The following is an 18,756-nucleotide window of genomic DNA, read 5'->3' on the forward strand; positions in this document are numbered from 1 at the left end:
ACAGATACAGACTGATGACGACTTACGTTAAAATGATAACACAATGCAAACACAGGATAACCAGCTAACCGACCTGATAATCGTTTAGTAAAATCAACTAATTTGCAGCACATACATGGCCCCCCCCCCCCCTTCGCGCTCCTTCAGCCTGACAGACACACACAACCTTCTAAAATGCTCTCATAAATGACAGCGTTTGACATGACACAACTGTCTCACTGCATGCGTCCAGAGCCCGTCTACCCTTATTATACATTCTCTGATGCGTATTATAATTTATTGGGGAAATAACCATAGACAGTAAAAGAAACTCGAGCAGGACCCGGAAGTAGTTATTAGTTCACGCTATTTTGATGCGTTACTTCCGGTAAAATGGTGGGCTAAACAAATGCTAAATGCACTCGATCTCTAATCGAGTAGTTTTTTAAAAAGTATTATGTACAAGAAAACACAATGGCAGAAAGCGCACTGTCATCGTTAAAGATCTGTGATCGGTCGGGGGCGGAACATACCGCATTAAGCTCCAATATGCTTTATATCTTGAGGTGGAATTCCTCAATCTAAATTACTAAATTTAGCCGGCGAACAGGCTAACAGAGCTGATTTACGTAGCAAGATTGTGTAGCCAAGCGCAAAGTGTTTTTAAACTATCTTGTTTGTAGTTGTGAGGTTAGGCAGGTATAACAGAAGGGTAACCATGGCGCTATCAATGGTTATTTGGCATCGGATGTCAGAAATATCAGAAGCTGCTGAAAGGAACTCCAGTGTGTAAAAAACTTTACGTCGCTCGTTAACTGGATAGTATTAGTGGTGACATTAGCTAGCAAGCAGGTGTACTCGTCTCGTCTAGGCAGTTTATATATCTTGCTACCAGGCAAAGGTATTTGACCTCATGGCTTGCAGTTCTGAGTCGAGTGGGAAACAGTCCTCGGATGTCGGTACGGCAGCAATAATGGCACCTTCACCGGCAGCGGTGGAGCAGACCATGACGCCGGTGTTGTTCGAAATATTTGGAGAGATGTGGAATGTGCAGGCTCTGCTAGGTCAGGGTGTGTCAGCCTCTGTTTACCGCGTGAGCTCTGGTCGATCGAGCACAGCTGCTGTCAAGGAGTTCCAGGCGGACGCACAGGGTGGGGATTACGGGTACCACAAAGAAAGATCCGTGCTTGAAGACATTCAGGGACATAAGAATATAGGTACGATATGCCTTTGCCATAATGGTAATTGCGATGACGTGATATGCTAACACATAACCATAGTGTCTATAACTATGGATCATGCTAATACACTTGGATTCTTGGTCAACGTTGCAGTATCTATACGTTCAAGCAAAATCGCTGATCAAATTGGAAGTACAGAGTAGGCCTACACACTGAAATACTATATCAACCAGTTACGCCCTATGACGGGAGCATAACTGTAGTGATCACGTCTTGAGACAGTCAAGAGCCAGTATGTTTGACTCAGCACATACTGGGCATGCAATACATTTAGTTTGTACATGTGTCTCGAATAGGGACACGTCCATCTACACTGGATTTCGCTAGGACCCATGAATAGGTTAACCAGGTCCTTTGGTGCAGAGATTATGTGTTTTCCATGATAGATAGATAGATGGATAGATAGATAGATGGTTAGATAGATAGGGCAATAGAGACATTGATAGATAGATACTTTATTTATCCCAAGGGAATTTTAGGTAGAACAGGGTCAATATCTGAGGAAATAAATCAAGTAGAAATGCATGAATTGATTGAACCATTATTTCATTATATACAGGGGTTTCCCTTGCATTGCCATAACTTTTCACATTCAACTTTTCAATTTCATACATGTTTTGCATGCATAGATGACAGTGCTACAAGCCCTTTTAAAACACTTTAAAGGTGTGGTCAATTGAGCTCAGCTCATTATATTATATCTTATTCTCTTAAGTGTTTATACCTGTTGATATTTGCACAATTTAAACAATTTAAACCAACGGTTTCTCCTCTACAGTGACCCTGTATGGGGTGTTCACCAATCACAGCGCGGTGGGCGTGCCCACACGCTGCCTGCTGCTGGAGCTGCTGGACGTGAGCGTGTCTGAGCTGCTACTGCGTGCCTCCAACCAGGGTCACTCCATGTGGCTCATCCAGCACTGCGCCCGCAACATGCTCGAGGCCCTGGCGTTCCTGCACCGCGAGGGCTATGTGCATGCCGATCTCAAGCCCCGCAACGTGCTCTGGAGTGCCGAGGATGAGTGCTTCAAGCTCATCGACTTTGGGCTCAGCTACAAAGAGGGACATCAGGTGAGCTTAAGTGTGTGGGTTTTAATGCCGGTTTGATGATGCTCAAGTGCCTAATGCCAAATGTGTTAAGATGTTTTTAAAATGGTATTTTACTGGAGGTTTTTACATATTTCCCTTTACTGCACATTTGGCCCTGATTAGCTCAATATGGTGCTTTACTCCTTTTCCCCAAGATGATGAATGAGTTTGTATTCTGCTGGGAAATTAATTACAATAACTGATTTGGAACTTCTTATCAGTCTTCCAGCTTTTATCTTACACTGCTCTCTGTACTCACCACACAGGATGTGAAGTACGTCCAGACGGATGGTTACCGGGCCCCTGAGGCGGAGCAGCAGAACTCTCTGGCCCAGGCCGGGCTGGAGGGTGACAGTGGGTGCACGGCCGCCATCGACCTGTGGAGCCTGGGGATCATCCTCCTGGAGCTGTACTCTGGCATCAAGCTGAAGGAGACGGTCCGATCTCAGGAATGGAAGGTCAGTAGGAGGACTGGCGACAGCCATCGATTTTGAGTTAGATAGATGGATAGATAGATACTTTATTGATCCCCAAGGGGAAATTCAGTTTCAGTAGCTTACAGATATCACACACAACATGCACTTACAGCAGAAAAAGTAATATACATATAAAAAAAACTCCACTGTACAATAGAGACAGTAGAAGATAAACATGATACTAAAATACTAAATATACTATATAAACTAAATCAAATATCAACATAGTGTGCTTAAAAGGATTGAGCTTAAGAGTTTGGTCTCAAGGATTGGTCTAAGGATTGAGTTTAAGAGTTTGGTCTCAAGGATTGGTCTAAGGATTAAGCTTAAGAGTTTGGTCTCAAGGATTGGTCTAAGGATTAAGCTTAAGAGTTTGGTCTCAAGACACACCCAGTGAGTTATACAAGGAGGGCTGCACCAGCATGTATGGTTATAAGTTATATCTTGCTGGTTCAGATAAGTTCAACATTCATTGATTCTAATTTTATAGTTCACTTATGAGTCAAATTATCTGTTGTCTTTTTAGGATAACAACGCTGCAATAGTCGATCATATCTTCACCAGTAATAGTACGGTCTACCCTGCCATCCCAGTATATCATCTCAGAGATCTTATTAAGAGGTATGTTATCAAAGTGGAAACATGAGATGCTTTATGTGATAATATATTATATGTATAGTATTGTGTTCTCAAGATTTGACATGTTGACATTTTCTTGTGCATGTATTTTGGAGACAGATACAGCTCTTGTATTTTTTTCTAAATCATGATGTTTCACCTGGTCTTTCCCAGCATGCTCCACACTGACCCAAAACTCCGAAGCACAGCTGAGGCTGCCCTCACCAGCCCCTTCTTCAGCATTCCCTTTGGTTTGTATGAAACAGTACATGCTCTAGTGTATATGCATGCTACATGTGTAAGACTTGTACATAACTTTTCTAGCTGTTTTAAATTATCTGTTTTTCCCATTTGAATTTGCGCTGCATGCTGTTAAAGGGAATAACAGATGTCATTTTCGTTGGTTAAAGGATGTTGTGCCCAAAACACACCCATGACTGATTAGTATAGTATAGTATATAAGTATATATACTCTTTTGATCCCGTGAGGGAAATTTGGTCTCTGCATTTATCCCAATCTGTGAATTAGTGAAACACACTCAGCACACAGTGAACATAGTGAGGTGAAGCACATACTAATCCTGGCGCAGTGAGCTGCCTGCAACAACAGCGGCGCTCGGGGAGCAGTGAGGGGTTAGGTGCCTTGTTCAAGGGCCTTTCAGATAGATAGGTAGATAGGTAGATAGATACTTTATTGATCCCCAGGGGAAATTCAAGGTCTCAGTAGCATACAGACAACACACACACACACACAGCAGAAAAAGTAATTAAAAGTATATAATATAAAAAACACAACTAAGCAATAAGGACAGTAGAAGATAAAGAATATACTAAATATAGTAAAATACAAATTATACTAACTAACACTTAATCTAAATCAATTCTAAAAACAGTATCCACATAGTGGGTGATTAATCAATCAAGAGGCGCTTGCAATGACTGAGGCAGGGACTGAGCCTGTGATTCTCTGTGCATAAGGTAAGGTGCTCTGTGTGAGTGAGTGTCATGGTGATAGTGCAAATGAGATGAGTAAGTCCAACAGTGCAGCAGTGCAAGAATAAAGTCTATATATCTATATATATATAACTATATTAAGAAAAGGTATAAGTGTGGCCACAGTTCGGCTGTGGCATGGAGGGAGGTGTTATGCATATGTGCTAATATAGCACGCAAACAGTGAGGCAGAAAGACAGTGGTAAAAAGTGGCTAGTGGACAGACAGTATCCAAACATGGAGGGGGTGAAGAGGCAGACAGACTATGCAGAGAAGTCTATCTCTCCTCTTCCCTTAAGTGAAGCATTGAACAGTTCAATGGCCCTGGGGACAAATGACTTCCTCAGTCTGACTGCAATGCAGTGCGAAGTCTCCAGCTGATCAGGCTTTTCTGCTTAACAATAGTGCTGTGGAGTGGGTGACACTCATTGTCCAAGATGTTGATCAGTTTGTTCAGGGTCCTTTTGTCAGATATTTAAGTGATGCACTCCAGTTCAGCTCCCACTACAGAGCCAGCTTTCCTTACCAGCCTGTCAATTCGCCTCGCATCTTTCTTCTTTGTGCTTCCTTCCCATACCACTGCATAGAAGAGGACGCTGGCAACAACAGACTGGTAGAACATCCTGAGGAGCTTGCTGCACACATTGAAGGACCGCAGCCTCCTCAGGAAGTACAGCCTGCTCTGCTCTTTCTTGTAGAGTGCGTCATTGTTGGCTGACCAGTCCAGTTTATTGTCCAGGTGGAGACCCAGATACTTGTAGGTGCTTACCACCTCCACATTGACCCCATCAATGGGGACTGGTAGCAGAGTGCGCTTAGACCTGCGGAAATCCACCACCATCTCCTTGGTCTTTGAAGTGTTGAGTTGAAGATGATTGAGTTTGCACCATTGCACAAAGTCCTCCACCAGGCTCCTGTACTCCTCCTCCTGCTCGTTTCTGATACACCCCACAATTGCAGTAGCGTCATGTGCCATGACTCGGTAGCAGAAGTCAGATGTGTACAGGGTAAACAGAGCACAGTTCCCTGTGGCGCTCCGGTGCTGCTGATCACAGTGTCAGAGAGACAGATCTTCAGTCTGACGAACTGTGGTCGCTCGGTCAGCTAATCTGTAATCCAGGTTACCAGGTGAGCGTCCACACAAGAGCTTGTCTCCCAGTCTGAGGGGTCAAAGAACATGATTCTCACAGCACTTTTCCCCTTGTCTAGGTGAGAATGTGTCCTGTGTAGAAGATAAGTGATGGCATCGTCCACACCCACTTTCTCCTGGTATGCAAACTGTAACAGGTCTAGTGCATGGCGTACCTGGGGTCTGAGCATACCTAAGACCAGTCGCTCCATTGTCTTCATCACATATGATGAAAGAGCGACAGGTCTGTAGTCATTAAGCTCACTAGGGTGTGAGACATGATGTCTTCCACAGTGTTGGAACTTGTCCAAGGCGTAGACTCAAATTGAAGCACAGGCCTTGAGTAGCCTTGGACACAGTCAGGCCCCGCTGCCTTATTGGTGTGCAGTTTCTTTAGTTGAGCTTTCACTTGTTGTGATGACTGTTGTGATGATGGGGGGTGTAAGGGGAGGGGAGGGGGAGGGGTGCATCTGGGATCTGTGTGATGGGATCTGATGACTGTTGACTGAGGTCGTTGTCACGTCATTGTTCGTGATCGCCATGTGGGGGAGGGGTGCAATATCCAGTGATGATGGGGGTACGATAGCCTGTGATGATGGAGGTGAGTGTTGCACTCCGAAGCGCTAACCAGTAAGGCCACGGCTGAACCATAAGAACCGCCTTTTTACGCCACGTGCCTGACGTTTGATAACGCTTGATAACAAAACCATCCCTAATGTGGACTGGACAAACCCCTAAGCTATTTGCCAGTGACCATGCGTTTTAGATCGCCAAGATAGGGGTCAAAATATTGAATTTTGCATACTTTGGGGCAGATGAGTTAGTTAATGCCCATGTGCTCTCCCTGCAGCTCCTCACATAGAGGATTTGGTTCTGCTGCCCACTCCTGTCCTGAGGCTTCTCAATGTGATTGATGACAGTCACCTGTACAACGAGGACGAGTATGAAGGTGAGGGCGTATTTTCCTTCTGAGTAATTTCAAAGGGTAACAATCACGGTAAACACTTGAGATTACACACATTTGAGGTCTGTGTGTACCTCAGAATTGTTGTATTTTTATTAATGACTAGAATTAGAAGCACCTATACAATTGGGGGAAAAAGTGTAAAAATGTCACACGTGTCACACATTTTTCAGACTTTGCTACACCAGTTCAACATGGCGTATTTGCAAAACTTTACCACATTTACCACATCTGGACATTATGTAATATATTTCAAATGCGATGAGAGATATTACAGCATAATTAGAATGGAATTCATAATTCGATCGGAAATAGCATGTATTGGAATTATAGGCCAAATATCAAACATACATTTATGAAGATAGCTGAACTGGTTGGTCCTATTTAGCAGAGGAAATACCCAGATATGCATCAAACTTGGCCTAAGCCTACCAAAAGAATTACTGTATACAAGGGTTTTTGCATTCCAAGGTCTTGTTTTGCTGAATTTATTTTATTTTCATTTGTGCAACAGAAGTTACAACAAATGTTTAAGCCACATGGCTTTTCTCAGTGTCTACTGTCTCTCAACATCCTAATAACTAATAGTATAAATAGGAATAACCACTAATGTTTTCGGTCAAATAGTCTTTGTACACACACAACATAAATATTCCAACAATGCGCATTCAGCGATCATACAAGCATGTAGCATTTTTTTGGCACACTCAGTAATCATCTCCTTACAACCCACTAGCTGCCCTATCTGTGAGTACAGTGTAAAAAAAAAAAAACTCTGTAGGCACCCCAGGCTCTAAAAACTGGAAAAAATCAAAGTGGGAATACCCTGTCCTCCAAACAAATATGAAACCCTGTGTGGAGTTTCTCTGGGAATACTGAAGGGAGGGGTGAGTGACCTCTCTGGTGTGCTTCGTTTCATGCTTGGTTAAAGTATACTGTAGGTTGTTTTGGAAAAAAGCATCTGCTAATAAATTTAAATATGAACATAAACAAACGCAACTTCCTGCACAATCACTGCATCTATGATTAGCTTGATTTAGATGATCTTTACACAAAGAACAACAATAAACCCTACAAACAAGTATTTTACTTTGCTGAAAAACTTAATTTGTGTCAGATGTCCACTCCAACACATTTCCTGTATTGGAGATATACATGTTTCAGAATGGTCAATGACAATTTCTAGGAGCCAAGTTTTTTATTCTTAAATAGATGTATATTAAATAAAAAAAGACATAAACAACAACATTTCAAGGTTTCCATTTGAGCCTTTTGAAACAAAATACTTGCCTTTGGAAACCCTCTGATGGAAATAGGGTAACTGTCTATTTTCAAACCTCAAAGATACATGACTTTAATGTTTTGGGAGGGTGGCGTATGCATCAAGTCAGTGTTACTCATGTTGCGTTTTATTATCATAAAAATGGGCTTCAAAGAAGCTTCTTTTTATTTAAAAATTCAGAATTTCTGTATGTCAGTCTTTTGTATGTAAAGTGTCACTGAAATACGTTCACACATTTGCTTTTATCAGACATTATAGAGGACATGAAAGAGGAATGCCAGAAGTATGGGTCTGTCGTCTCACTGTTAATTCCAAAAGAAAACCCAGGCAAAGGCCAGGTAAGGCATAGCCTCTTTTGAAGTCATTCCAGAAACTTCAGGTTTTCATCTGAATTGTAAATAGTGTGAAATCGTGCTTGTTTTTTTGTTTTGTTATTCAGGTGTTTGTCGAGTATGCAAATGCTGGAGACTCCAAAGAGGCCCAGAGGCTGCTGACGGGCAGGACGTTCGACGGAAAGTTTGTGGTGGCCACTTTCTACCCTCTGAGTGCCTACAAGAGAGGCTATCTGTACCAGACCGTCCAATAAGGTCACCGACACCATCACGCCAGGTCTCTCCCCAGAATAATCATAATGTCATAGCCCAGATGTACTAGTACAGCCAAATCCATAACACTCCTTAAATGCTGATTACACTGGGGAGTGTCCAAACCGGCGCTGTCCAACAATGTGAAGTGAAACAACAGTGGCTTATAATTATATTCGTGGTTCACAAATGTGCATACTCATTGTTAACATAGTGTGGTTTATACGTCATGGTTTTACTAAACATACCATGAGCAGGAAGTGCTTACAAATAATATTAACCTACATTTGTGTGTAGAGAGAATAGGAAAAAGGCCTACATTATCTTGTTGTGGGTGTATAGACTATGCATACTGGTTGAGAGAGCTTGCTTAGATAATTTTTGGTTTAAAACCACTAAAAATCTCGTCTTCACACTGGATGGCCCAGAAATATGTAGGTTTAAGTATGCCATGCGTCACTTACTGGCCCTGTGTTTAGGCTGGTCTAAGTGAAGCATAGGCCTGCTTTGCACTGTGTTTTGCCAGTGGCCTTTGTCTGTGTGGCGATCAAACTTACATGTAGGCCACAATGGACAAGATTGCCAATGTTATTGTATTCAGTACCAAGAGCACAAACACTGATAATCACAGCCTGGAGTCTGGAGGAAATAACTATTTGTCATGTTAGGCTGAATCGTTCAGGAAAAGTGTGGCAGGTCATGAGGGAGTTTCATATATAAAAAGCCACAACAGATACGTCTAGAAATCCAAACAGGAAATATTATGTTACCAAATAATTCCCATCATTTTGAAAGACAAAAAATGATTCCAAAGGTACCATTTCAAAACTGACCAAATTCAGTAATATTATTTTCCCCTAAATGCTTTCTGTTACACAAACTATGGCATCATTGTTACTTTATGGTACATAATTTTGTTCTTTTGTACTCTATCTGTTGAACCCAATATATTCCTTTCTTGAAAAGAGGGAGTATTCAATTTGTTTCCCATCTATCATTTCATTCTTGCTCAGCTTTTTGAGATGACTGTGAAATGTTACCTCAGTGTTCTATGATTCTGGATAATTCTCTCATTTGCCTGTATGCAGCAATGAGTGTTTTTTTTTCCTTTCCTAAATCAAATTATCAGTAATGATGTGAATAGTTAAAAAAATAAACAAAAAAAATCACTAGTTTGAGGTACACTATATCAGGCGTACACAGACGAAAACAAAGGGCTTGGCAGCGTTTTGCATTTAGGTAAAGGCCAGAACATGTTTTCTTTGGCCAGATACCTTAGTTGTTGTTTCTGATGACTAACTGCTTTCAGTTGTGTTAAAACATTTTCAGGGTTGATGTTGTTAATTTTGTGCATACACATGTGTATTGAAGTGCTATTAGGTAGTGACATGTGTTGTGTTTATTTTCAAAGTCTGAAAAGCATTAAGGCTGCATCACACAGGCTGCAGGCTTGCCTTGATTGAACCAGAGAACACAGAGCTTTGTTGAACTGGAGTGTGTGTTTGTGCATGTTTTACAGATGTCAACTCGACTTGCGGGTCAGTCTAAACATCTGTATGCCTCAAAACGTAGCCATTATCAGAATTGAAGAAACATGCTTGGAACATCAAATAGGTTGTTAGTTGATTTTGATGCCTTGTGGTGACACTAGGCCTGTGATGATTGTGCACAAACAGTGTGTAGCCATGGGGCTGGGGGATATGGAGGGGAATAATCTAGCCTGTCTCTCTCTCAGTTACTTATGCTCTGCACTGACTCGGTAGTGGCCACTCTGGAGCTGAAGTGCCCTTGGCCTTTTCTGCGTGTGCTCTGGTGTGTCTGTGGTGTTCAGTGTGTTCTCATCGTATTCAAAGGTAGCGGATTTCTAATTATGCATTATTGGAGAACAGACTGAGAGTGTTGTTGTTTGCTTGAAGAGCTACTGATCAAAGCGCATCTTCATAAGCAAACCGATTAGCGCTCGTTGCGTAAGGGTCTACACTATTATAATGTTGCTGTGTTCATCAGTGGAATATTTGGTTCAATCCCAGGGTACTTTATGAACATCTAGTTTAGCTACACTACCAGTCAACATAGACACACTGGTTGATATAACACACTGTTGCGAGTTGCAATGCAAGGTTGACCTGGGTCTAGTGTAGTATTAAAAGTTAGTATTTTCATTGCATTAAGTATATAGGCTTATGGAAATGTGTTTTAATACTTGTATGAGGCTATATAGCCAAACCATGTAGGTGTGGGAATCTCAGATGTGCAGTGTTGTCTTTACCTCTGATAGCAAGTGTGACCGGAGAGTTCACAAAGTTATATTAACAGAATAAGACAAGATAGACCGGAAGATGTTGTTTAGCAAAGCTTCCACATTCTTTTGCTGAATGCATCTGAACTGACAGGTTTTGTTGTATTCTATTCTTCTAAGTAGTAGTTTCAAAAGGGCGTCACTCCTTGATCATTAGAAGAAGTGTTTACTCAAATATATTGATATGTCTTTTTGGAGAACAGTCCCCTGGAAGCCCAAAGAAGACTATTATATCCCCCCCTGTATTTTCCTGCCTTATCATCCCTGTGAAACTTTGGGGAACAGAAGCATCAAAGCATCTCATGCGGCAGTATAGTATATTATTTCACCGTGGAGTTCACGGTGAACTCTAGTTCCCCGTCTTTGTTTTCAGATCACTGAAGTGCTCAACAAAAACTAACACTGACAGCTGTCGCCGCAGAACAACAATCAGGGATTTAAGTTGTGCTTTGTTTACATCCATTCTTTATTACTGCACTGACTTCCTTAATGGGAACCTAGACTTTGAATGCAGGCTAGAATTAAGGCGAAGAGGTGTGCACCTTCTGCATTATCATTAACTAGGCTGCATAAGGTGGCCCGCGTCTTTGTTCGGTGTACTTTCAGCCGGAACAAGCGATGCAAAAACCCCTGGCGTGAACCAGGAACTACAAGGGCAGGGCAAAGTGTGTTCGGTGGAAGGAATGCAATGGCGGTTCACACCAAAGTTGCCAAACCTGCTCTTCTGTGTTCTGCAATGCTGTGCGTTGAGGCAGAGCCAGTTCTGCAGCACTGCTCCACTATGCTATGTGGACAATCAGCCATGGCAGGAGGATCCACACTAAATATAATTAGAATGGAGTGTGTGAGTGGGAGGGAAAAGAGAGGCATAATATTTGGTTCCTTGAATGACATGTGACTTGTTGGCATGGCATTTACGGTGTGTTCGTGTGATGGCTATGGAATCTTTTTGCAAGCAAGAAATTCAGTGACCTACACCTTTGCCTGGACAAGGGCGCCCCCTGTATGTCATGGCATGGACAGGTCCATTGGATAGATTGGACAGAAGTCCCTCCTTTGAGTTAACTAATCCTGTGAAGTGGGTGAAAGATGGTCCACTAGACTAAACTGCACATACCATTAAAACAAACTGTGAATTGATATAGAAACACCCACTGTAACAGTGAGCTGCTATTTAAAATGGGCAATAATAAACACTTGTATGCCTGTCATGAACACCACATAGATCTGCCACACTGTGCCCGCAGCACTCCCGAGGCAGTACACTGGTAGCCGGAGAGAGAGCATTTGAATCTGATTTCCTCCTCAGATTTCTTCCGAACCCCCACTGCGTATGTCAGTCTGATTTTTCTGCCTTGCCCTGAGGCATCTCGGATGTCTCTCTCTATTCGCATATTTCCTCAAGGTTGAAGAAGCACAAAACTCTGCTCTTTAGTCTTACACAGCACTGAAGCCCAGACCATCTCAGCCCAGCTTGGGGCCCTGGGCTAGCTGGCATTGATGGACTCTTTTCTTCTGAACTCTTTCTCTCTCTCTCTCTCTCTCTCTCTCTCTCTCTCTCTCTCTCTCTCTCTCTCTCTCTCTCTCTCTCTCTCTCTCTCTCTCTCTCTCTCTCTCTCTCTCTATATATATATACTGTATATCTGTCTCCCTCCCTTCCTGGGCTGTGTTTCTTCAGCACTGCCCAGTGGAATCTCCTTGATGATAAACCCACTGCCTTCACTTAGTGCCAAGATCTCAATTGGCTTGTGTCCCAAGCTAAGATGCCCTGGCTAACCCCCTTGGATCCAGCCCCTGGGGCAGTTGGCTCTGATCGCTGTGCAGCATTCCTTCCTTCCCAGTTACCTGTCATGGTATTATTTATGGCAAGCCCACGGGTGAGTGTGGGTCCTGGAGCTATTGTTTGATGTGAAGCAGGCCTGTAACCTTTGGACGCGGGCCTTTTGAAGTGGCGACTTAAAAAAAATAGCCACTGTTGTTTGCCGACATCCTGAATATTATCAGCGGGTGCCTAGCCCGCGCTTGTCCCACAGGAAAAGGGCTGGGTGTGGTGGGCTCTCCGCCTATGCTAATATGCTGCCGCTCCGCAGATTTCTCACGCTTCAGTCAGTGCTCAGACGAAAGAGACACCAAGTGCATTTTATTGCAAGGAGTTTCTTTGATATTGCAGAATGCACATATATGCACACCATCACTTACAGGGAATCTTCAAGTTATGAAATGCGTGCAGTGATGTACAGGCACGTACACATGTTAAGCCACCGTTGTTGGAAGTTATAGCAGTGACTTGGCGAGAGATTTAAAGGGCGATGGCGACCGTCCGCTTTATTAGCTAAACATTATTCTTTCCGGAGGAGATTAGGATCAGAACGAGGCCTTGGCTGCCTTTGGAAGGCCTGCAAATAAACAGAGACTGGAGTGTGTCAAAGAGCCCAGAGCTGTGCCTGGGAACTGGAGGACTTAGAGCCCGACATCCCTCTTCTCTACGGGCTTCGGTGGTCAATTCTCAAGTCCACTCTCATACGTGCGGATCTCATCACACGTGGCCTCTGAAGCCCATTGTCATGCACACTTCAGTGAGCTGGGTCCTATCTGGGGGAATATATATATATATATATAAAATCCATCCTCATAAATAAAACTCAGGCACATAATGTGTATGAAAATGAGATGGCTGGCAGAGACCTTCCTCTCGGCGGAAGGACTTACATGCTGAGTAATGTGAACCGCGGGGCAGCTCCTTAATGAATACACACAGATTAACAGTGAGAGGAATGCTGGGAGTTAACCCGTTCTTAGAATACCCTTCCACTTTGACACTGTCATAATTTCAGCCAGAATGGCTGTAGATGTTCCTTCCCTCACCTGTTATTGTGGGCCCCCTGGAGCTGTTTCTGAGTTTTGGAAGTTGAAGCAGTCAGACAGACAGTGGATTAGGTTTCCCCTGTCTGATGGTGTGTTTACCCCTCTTTCATCAAGAGGTTGATTGAGGTTTGGATGTCAGTAGTGGTGGGAATGCTTGTGTGAAAAGTGGGGACTTGATTGCTTGTGTTTGCTGAGCGAAAGTAGCTGTGGCTGTAGCAATCAGGCTGGTGAGGGTTCTCTGTTCGAGGGTTTGTGCCTGCGAGTGATTAGATGATGTGCGTTTCATGTGGAGTGGCCACTGATGGCCGGCTGCCAGACTGTAATGGACGTGGGTTTTACATTAGCAGGGGCCTGTGCGGGGTTTCAGAGCCGCCTGCTCTGAAAGCCACTCCATCTCGTCCCGACAGATACCTTCCCCTCTCTCTCTTGCGCTCTTTCTGGTTTTTTTTTGTTTGTTTTTTTTGCATTGAGCCGACAGCACAGATCATCATACTGAACCCAGGTGCAGTATTCACAAGTGTCTGTATCTGTGAGAGTCGTCTCAGTGAAAAACATATGGTCTGAACGATTGAAATATGATGATTTAGTGAAAGTGATGCTCCCCTGTTGCATATATCAAAGACAATCAGGATTCTACCCGTTGTCTTGCCTGTGCACAATAACGGATCCCCGTTTTAGACAGTGCACTTAAAAAAGGATGAAACGTGCTTAGAAGCTTAGCTTATTTGTGGTTCATGTGCTTGAGAAAAGCAACAGATGAAAGTGAATTGGAAGGTGGTTACAAGAGATGCTCAGGAGATGCTCATGAAGGCGGTGGGTGTGACGCAGAATCTTTGTTCTTGCTCAGTCAAGTCGAAAAGACCAGTGTCTGATTATGACTCATTCTGCATTACACTCAGTGTCTTCAGAAAGCCTCCTTCCAGAATAATCAGTAGTATGTCTTAATGTGGACAGGAATTAACTAAGTACAATATGCTTATGTGAAATAGGCAAAACATTTGAAATGATGATGAATAAGGTGAAATATAGAATGTGCAAACTTGAATGTAAAGGTGATCTCAAGAGTGGGCTGTAGGGGGTACTTATGGCACATAAACACACATAAGACAATGCTGTTTTTGTTAGTGCTTGGATGAGTGTGGTGTTGGTTACATATTGCACAATAAAATATCAACGTCTACATGACTGTTTCTTAGTCTTTCTTTATTCATCTTTAATATAACCTTGTGTATTAAATGTGTACATGTTTGCCATTTGTGAAGTTAAAAGTATCTTTGGGTCATGTGTTAAAAGTGGTGTACATTTTAGACATTGTGTAACCAATTTTCCTCATGACTGACCTTCATAAATCAAGTTAAATCAAGTTTTTGGATCACAATAGTCTATTTTCAAATACCAAAATGTGAGTGCATTACTGATCTTTCTGTGTATGTGACTTTGTTAACCTGTAGGGGGCAGCAGTAGCACATGTCTTTTTTCCACTTGTATACTTTGATTTCCTTGACAAGGCTGCACTGTTTTTCTAGGCATGCCAGGCCAAATAATGTTAATGTTACTGTTCTGAGAACAATTGTCCAGACCACTCAGTCCCAATTAAGTTAAGAAATGGTGTGCAATGGTGCTAGTAAAACCAAAAAATAACTCAAACATACTGAATGACCCTTACACAGAGTAATAACATTTTATTTGTTCCTCATTGTCAAAAGATTGTCTGTCAAAACTGATTGGATCTTAAGTTTTAGAAAATATCAACCTAATTCTTTTAGGAATTTTAAATACTCTTTGTAATTTGTGTAAAAGCTTGCGTCTGTGAAACATGATTATTCAGGTGACCAACCGCTTCAACTTCAACTTCAGCAACTCTCGTGTCCCCTGTGGTGTGTTATATAGAGACCTTCAGTGTGCTGCATTTGGGGCCATTGTGTTTACTGTAGGGAAGCTCACGTCATTTGTTCCCTCCATTCCTCCACTCGAGCTCCTGTCTGCAGCGCTGACTTCCTGTGTTCCCCCCTGTGCCTCCACATCCGTGCCAGTTTATGGGCACTCCAATTTACTGCCTGCCATATAAAAGACCCCTTCTGCAATCAACAGGCCCTGTGTGTCTGTGTGTGTGTGTGCACAGACAGACGGCTGCAATATGTGTCGTCGGCACTGAGTACCAGACAAAAGAGATGGCGTATCCTGGAGCAGGGCTCATTGAGTCGGGGGCATTCTTAAAAGGGCTCGCTCAAGCGTGAAGAAAAAGGTGCTAATTATGGATTACAAATGGGGATTTTGCAAGCCCTACACCTGGCAACTTTCCCCTATTTGTGTACTCATTCTTTCACACTCCACTCCTCCCCTCTCCCTCCCCACTTCCGGGTCTATCTGAATGAGACTGCACAGGCCTGTCTGGGATCACTCCCACGCGAGGTGAGACAGGGGAGGAAGTCTGCTCTTAATCCGGGAGCACTGCGCTGGGATTCCGTAATGTTGGAATGCAGTGACAGGAGAATGCCGGATGTGTCTCACACTCCAGACTCCACACACCTCCACACCAGGCAGCGAGCTCGTCCTCTTTGGATTCCAGGGCCGCCGAGCTCAAGTGCAGTGCTGTCTCTGTGCCCTGGAGGGGGGACAGACTGATTGATTTGGAGGGGAGTGGGGGAGGGGAGCGTGCTCTCAACACACATTCCAAAAGCAGCCTTTTAGAGGCTCTTGCACACAGACACACACATACACACTCTCACTCAGAGAGAGAGAGAGAGACATGCAGCTGACTCTCTCTCTCTCTCTCTCTCTCTCTCTCTCTCTCTCTCTCTCTCTCTCTCTCTCTCTCTCTCTCTCTCTCTCTCTCTCTCTCTCTCTCTCTCTCTCTCTCTCTCTCTCTCTCTCTCTCTCTCTCTCTCTCTCTCTCTCTCTCTCTCTGTCTCTCTCTCTCTCTGTGTGTGTGTGGACAGCCAATATCAGAACTGATTGCCAGAGGGAAGCTGCTCAGAACTCTCTGCCAAGTGCAGATGTGTGGCGCAGGATCAGTGGACCCTAGTGTGGTCAGTAATCTGCAGGCAAAATTCAGATTCAAGACAAGTGCCCACAGCGTGGATCGGTACTGGTTAATTTCCTTTCAGCTTAGCAAATAATGCATTGTGCAGACGCTCCACATTAGATATTTTTCACCATTATAAATTCTGCACATGAATTTGAGTCCTGTTCATGCACACATATATTAAATAATAAAAAAAAAAGGTCAGACAAATTTGAATACAGGTATTCCCTAGATTGACTTAATTTACCTGAGGATAACCCTGACTGCCCTCAGTAGTCCATATGGTTTCTCTCAGTTTGCTGTACGCTTGTGCACTTACCACAACACATCAGGCCTGTATTACACATTTACTCCTCACCTCTTTCATCTCTTCTCTCTTTCTCTCCCTCTCTTTCACCCACACACATGCACAGATGTAGGATGTCAACTACTGCACAAACACACTCCGTGTCTGCAACGGGTTCTCAGATGCATACAGCCACACACAAACTCCGGCACGCCAGGATCGTTTTGGGTGGAAACTGTATTGTTTGGGAGCAGGGGGCATGTCTAAATGCATGGCATGTTCTTTGCCAGTGTGCTCCACATAAGACTACAGGTGAAAATCGAGCTGGGGCTTGCTTGGATACACGGGGGACAATCATACAGTATCAGTGGCTCTCAACACCCCCCACCCACTCACCCCACCCCCCCGAGCAGCACGCAACCTCCCTCTGCCGCGGTCAGAGAGGCCCTCAGAGAAAGGGCTTACGAAAGAACGAGGACCAGCCAGCATTAAAATGAGTCATTAGCATACAACATAACACAACTTATTTTAAGGTTAGTCATTCCGAGGGCAGTGCCCTACTGAAATATGGCAGAGTGAGGGTTATTATTGAACCCGTGGTTTGTCTTCTTGTGGGCAAATTTTATGAGCTTATGGGGTCCTTAATGGATTTGGGCACCTGTGGTCACTTACGCACCCACCCTATCTGATCGATCAGGCTCATAGAATATGGCTTATTTCCCTGCTCCTGCCAGCTCATCTGTTCTCATAGTGAAACGGGTCATAGTCTAACTGATGAGGATCTGGGTGAAACAGTACAGTTGATTATAGACATGGACAATAAGAAAAGGCTGTCTGCCTGGGCCAGTCTTGTAACACCAAGTCAGGGAACATCACTTTTAGAATTCTAATGAAATGGTGTTGAGACAGAAAAAGTTCCCCTTTCGTTCAGTCTGTGTGGGACAGCTACTTTGTCCATATTGAGCAAGAAGTAGGATGTTTATAAATCTCAGAGCACCGTCATGCAGAGGTAATGAACCATACCATTCCTCTCCACTCTATCAGTGCATCATATTTCACTCCATGAAATGAGTCAGAGATGCATATCTGTCCCTTCCTCTCCCTCTCAAGATGCTATTCATGTCTTTACTTATAGACTACCACCTTCCCAGCCTGTTACCTACTGTGTGCTACATGTCCATAAGATTACTCACTGTGTCCTCACATGTCCTGTCTCAGCAGCTATCAACATGATGACCATTACAAAAGTAATCAGAGGTTAAATCATACAATTGAGCGTTTAGTACATTTTTTTTTAACATTATGTTTATTGGATTTTTCAAAATGTACACATCATAACCTCACATACATAACCTGCCATACACATAACTCTTATCAGGATCTACATATATGCATGTGCACAAGTACATACATATATACACATACACACGTCCATGTCAAGAAAAAGAAAAGAAAAGAAAAAAAACCTGCTTTTTACTTGAAACAATACTGTAGCATGAATCAGTTACTCAGTAGACTTCTAAGTAGAAGATTTTCGAGGTATTCAGTAAATTGACCCCATAGTTTGTAAAAGCTCTGAATTTTCCCTTTGTTGGCATATGCTAGCTTTTCCATGGCTAATGCAGTTGGAAAGGTTCTTAAACCATAATCCCACTGAAGGTGTCTCAGTGTTTAGTACATTTTTTGAAATGTATATTTTCTACTAAAGGACTAAATGTAAACTTAAACTCAGTGACATTTCTGCAATGCTATGCAATACCAACCTATCTACACATCACAGGAACATAATTTCCCCATCACAACAGATACAATCATTCTGTGGAATTCAGTACTGACAAGCTTTTTTTCCGATTTCGACACCTACTATTCCCCCTCCAAATCACAGACCAGTCACAGATTTTCCACTATAGTGGAAACACTTTTAGC

At 43.1% G+C, this 18,756-nt stretch overlaps 1 protein-coding gene across 1 annotated transcript; it reads left to right on the forward strand.

Annotated features, from left to right (window-relative positions):
- The first annotated feature begins 307 nt into the window (after positions 1 to 307).
- On the forward strand, positions 308 to 14,699 carry uhmk1 (U2AF homology motif (UHM) kinase 1). The gene is made up of 8 exons (XM_076278624.1): positions 308 to 1,196; positions 1,999 to 2,291; positions 2,576 to 2,767; positions 3,312 to 3,406; positions 3,578 to 3,654; positions 6,376 to 6,474; positions 8,021 to 8,109; positions 8,211 to 14,699. The coding sequence occupies exons 1-8, from the start codon at positions 893 to 895 to the stop codon at positions 8,355 to 8,357; spliced, it is 1,296 nt and encodes a 431-aa protein (XP_076134739.1). The 5' UTR covers positions 308 to 892; the 3' UTR covers positions 8,358 to 14,699.
- Positions 14,700 to 18,756: the final 4,057 nt, after the last annotated feature.

This window comes from Alosa pseudoharengus, unplaced genomic scaffold (assembly GCF_046254945.1).
Source record: "Alosa pseudoharengus isolate Yale_2024_CS ecotype anadromous, Long Island Sound unplaced genomic scaffold, YU_APseudo_1.1 YU_APseudo_1.1_scf_11, whole genome shotgun sequence".
Classification (NCBI taxonomy): domain Eukaryota; kingdom Metazoa; phylum Chordata; class Actinopteri; order Clupeiformes; family Clupeidae; genus Alosa; species Alosa pseudoharengus.

Bases quoted from the DNA above. Each gene is read 5' to 3' on its own strand.
- uhmk1 (XM_076278624.1), top strand. From the start codon at position 893: ATGGCTTGCAGTTCTGAGTCGAGTGGGAAACAGTCCTCGGATGTCGGT. The intron at 2,292-2,575 runs GTGAGCTTAAGT...CTCACCACACAG, and splicing joins GCTACAAAGAGGGACATCAG to GATGTGAAGTACGTCCAGAC. The intron at 6,475-8,020 runs GTGAGGGCGTAT...TGCTTTTATCAG, and splicing joins CAACGAGGACGAGTATGAAG to ACATTATAGAGGACATGAAA.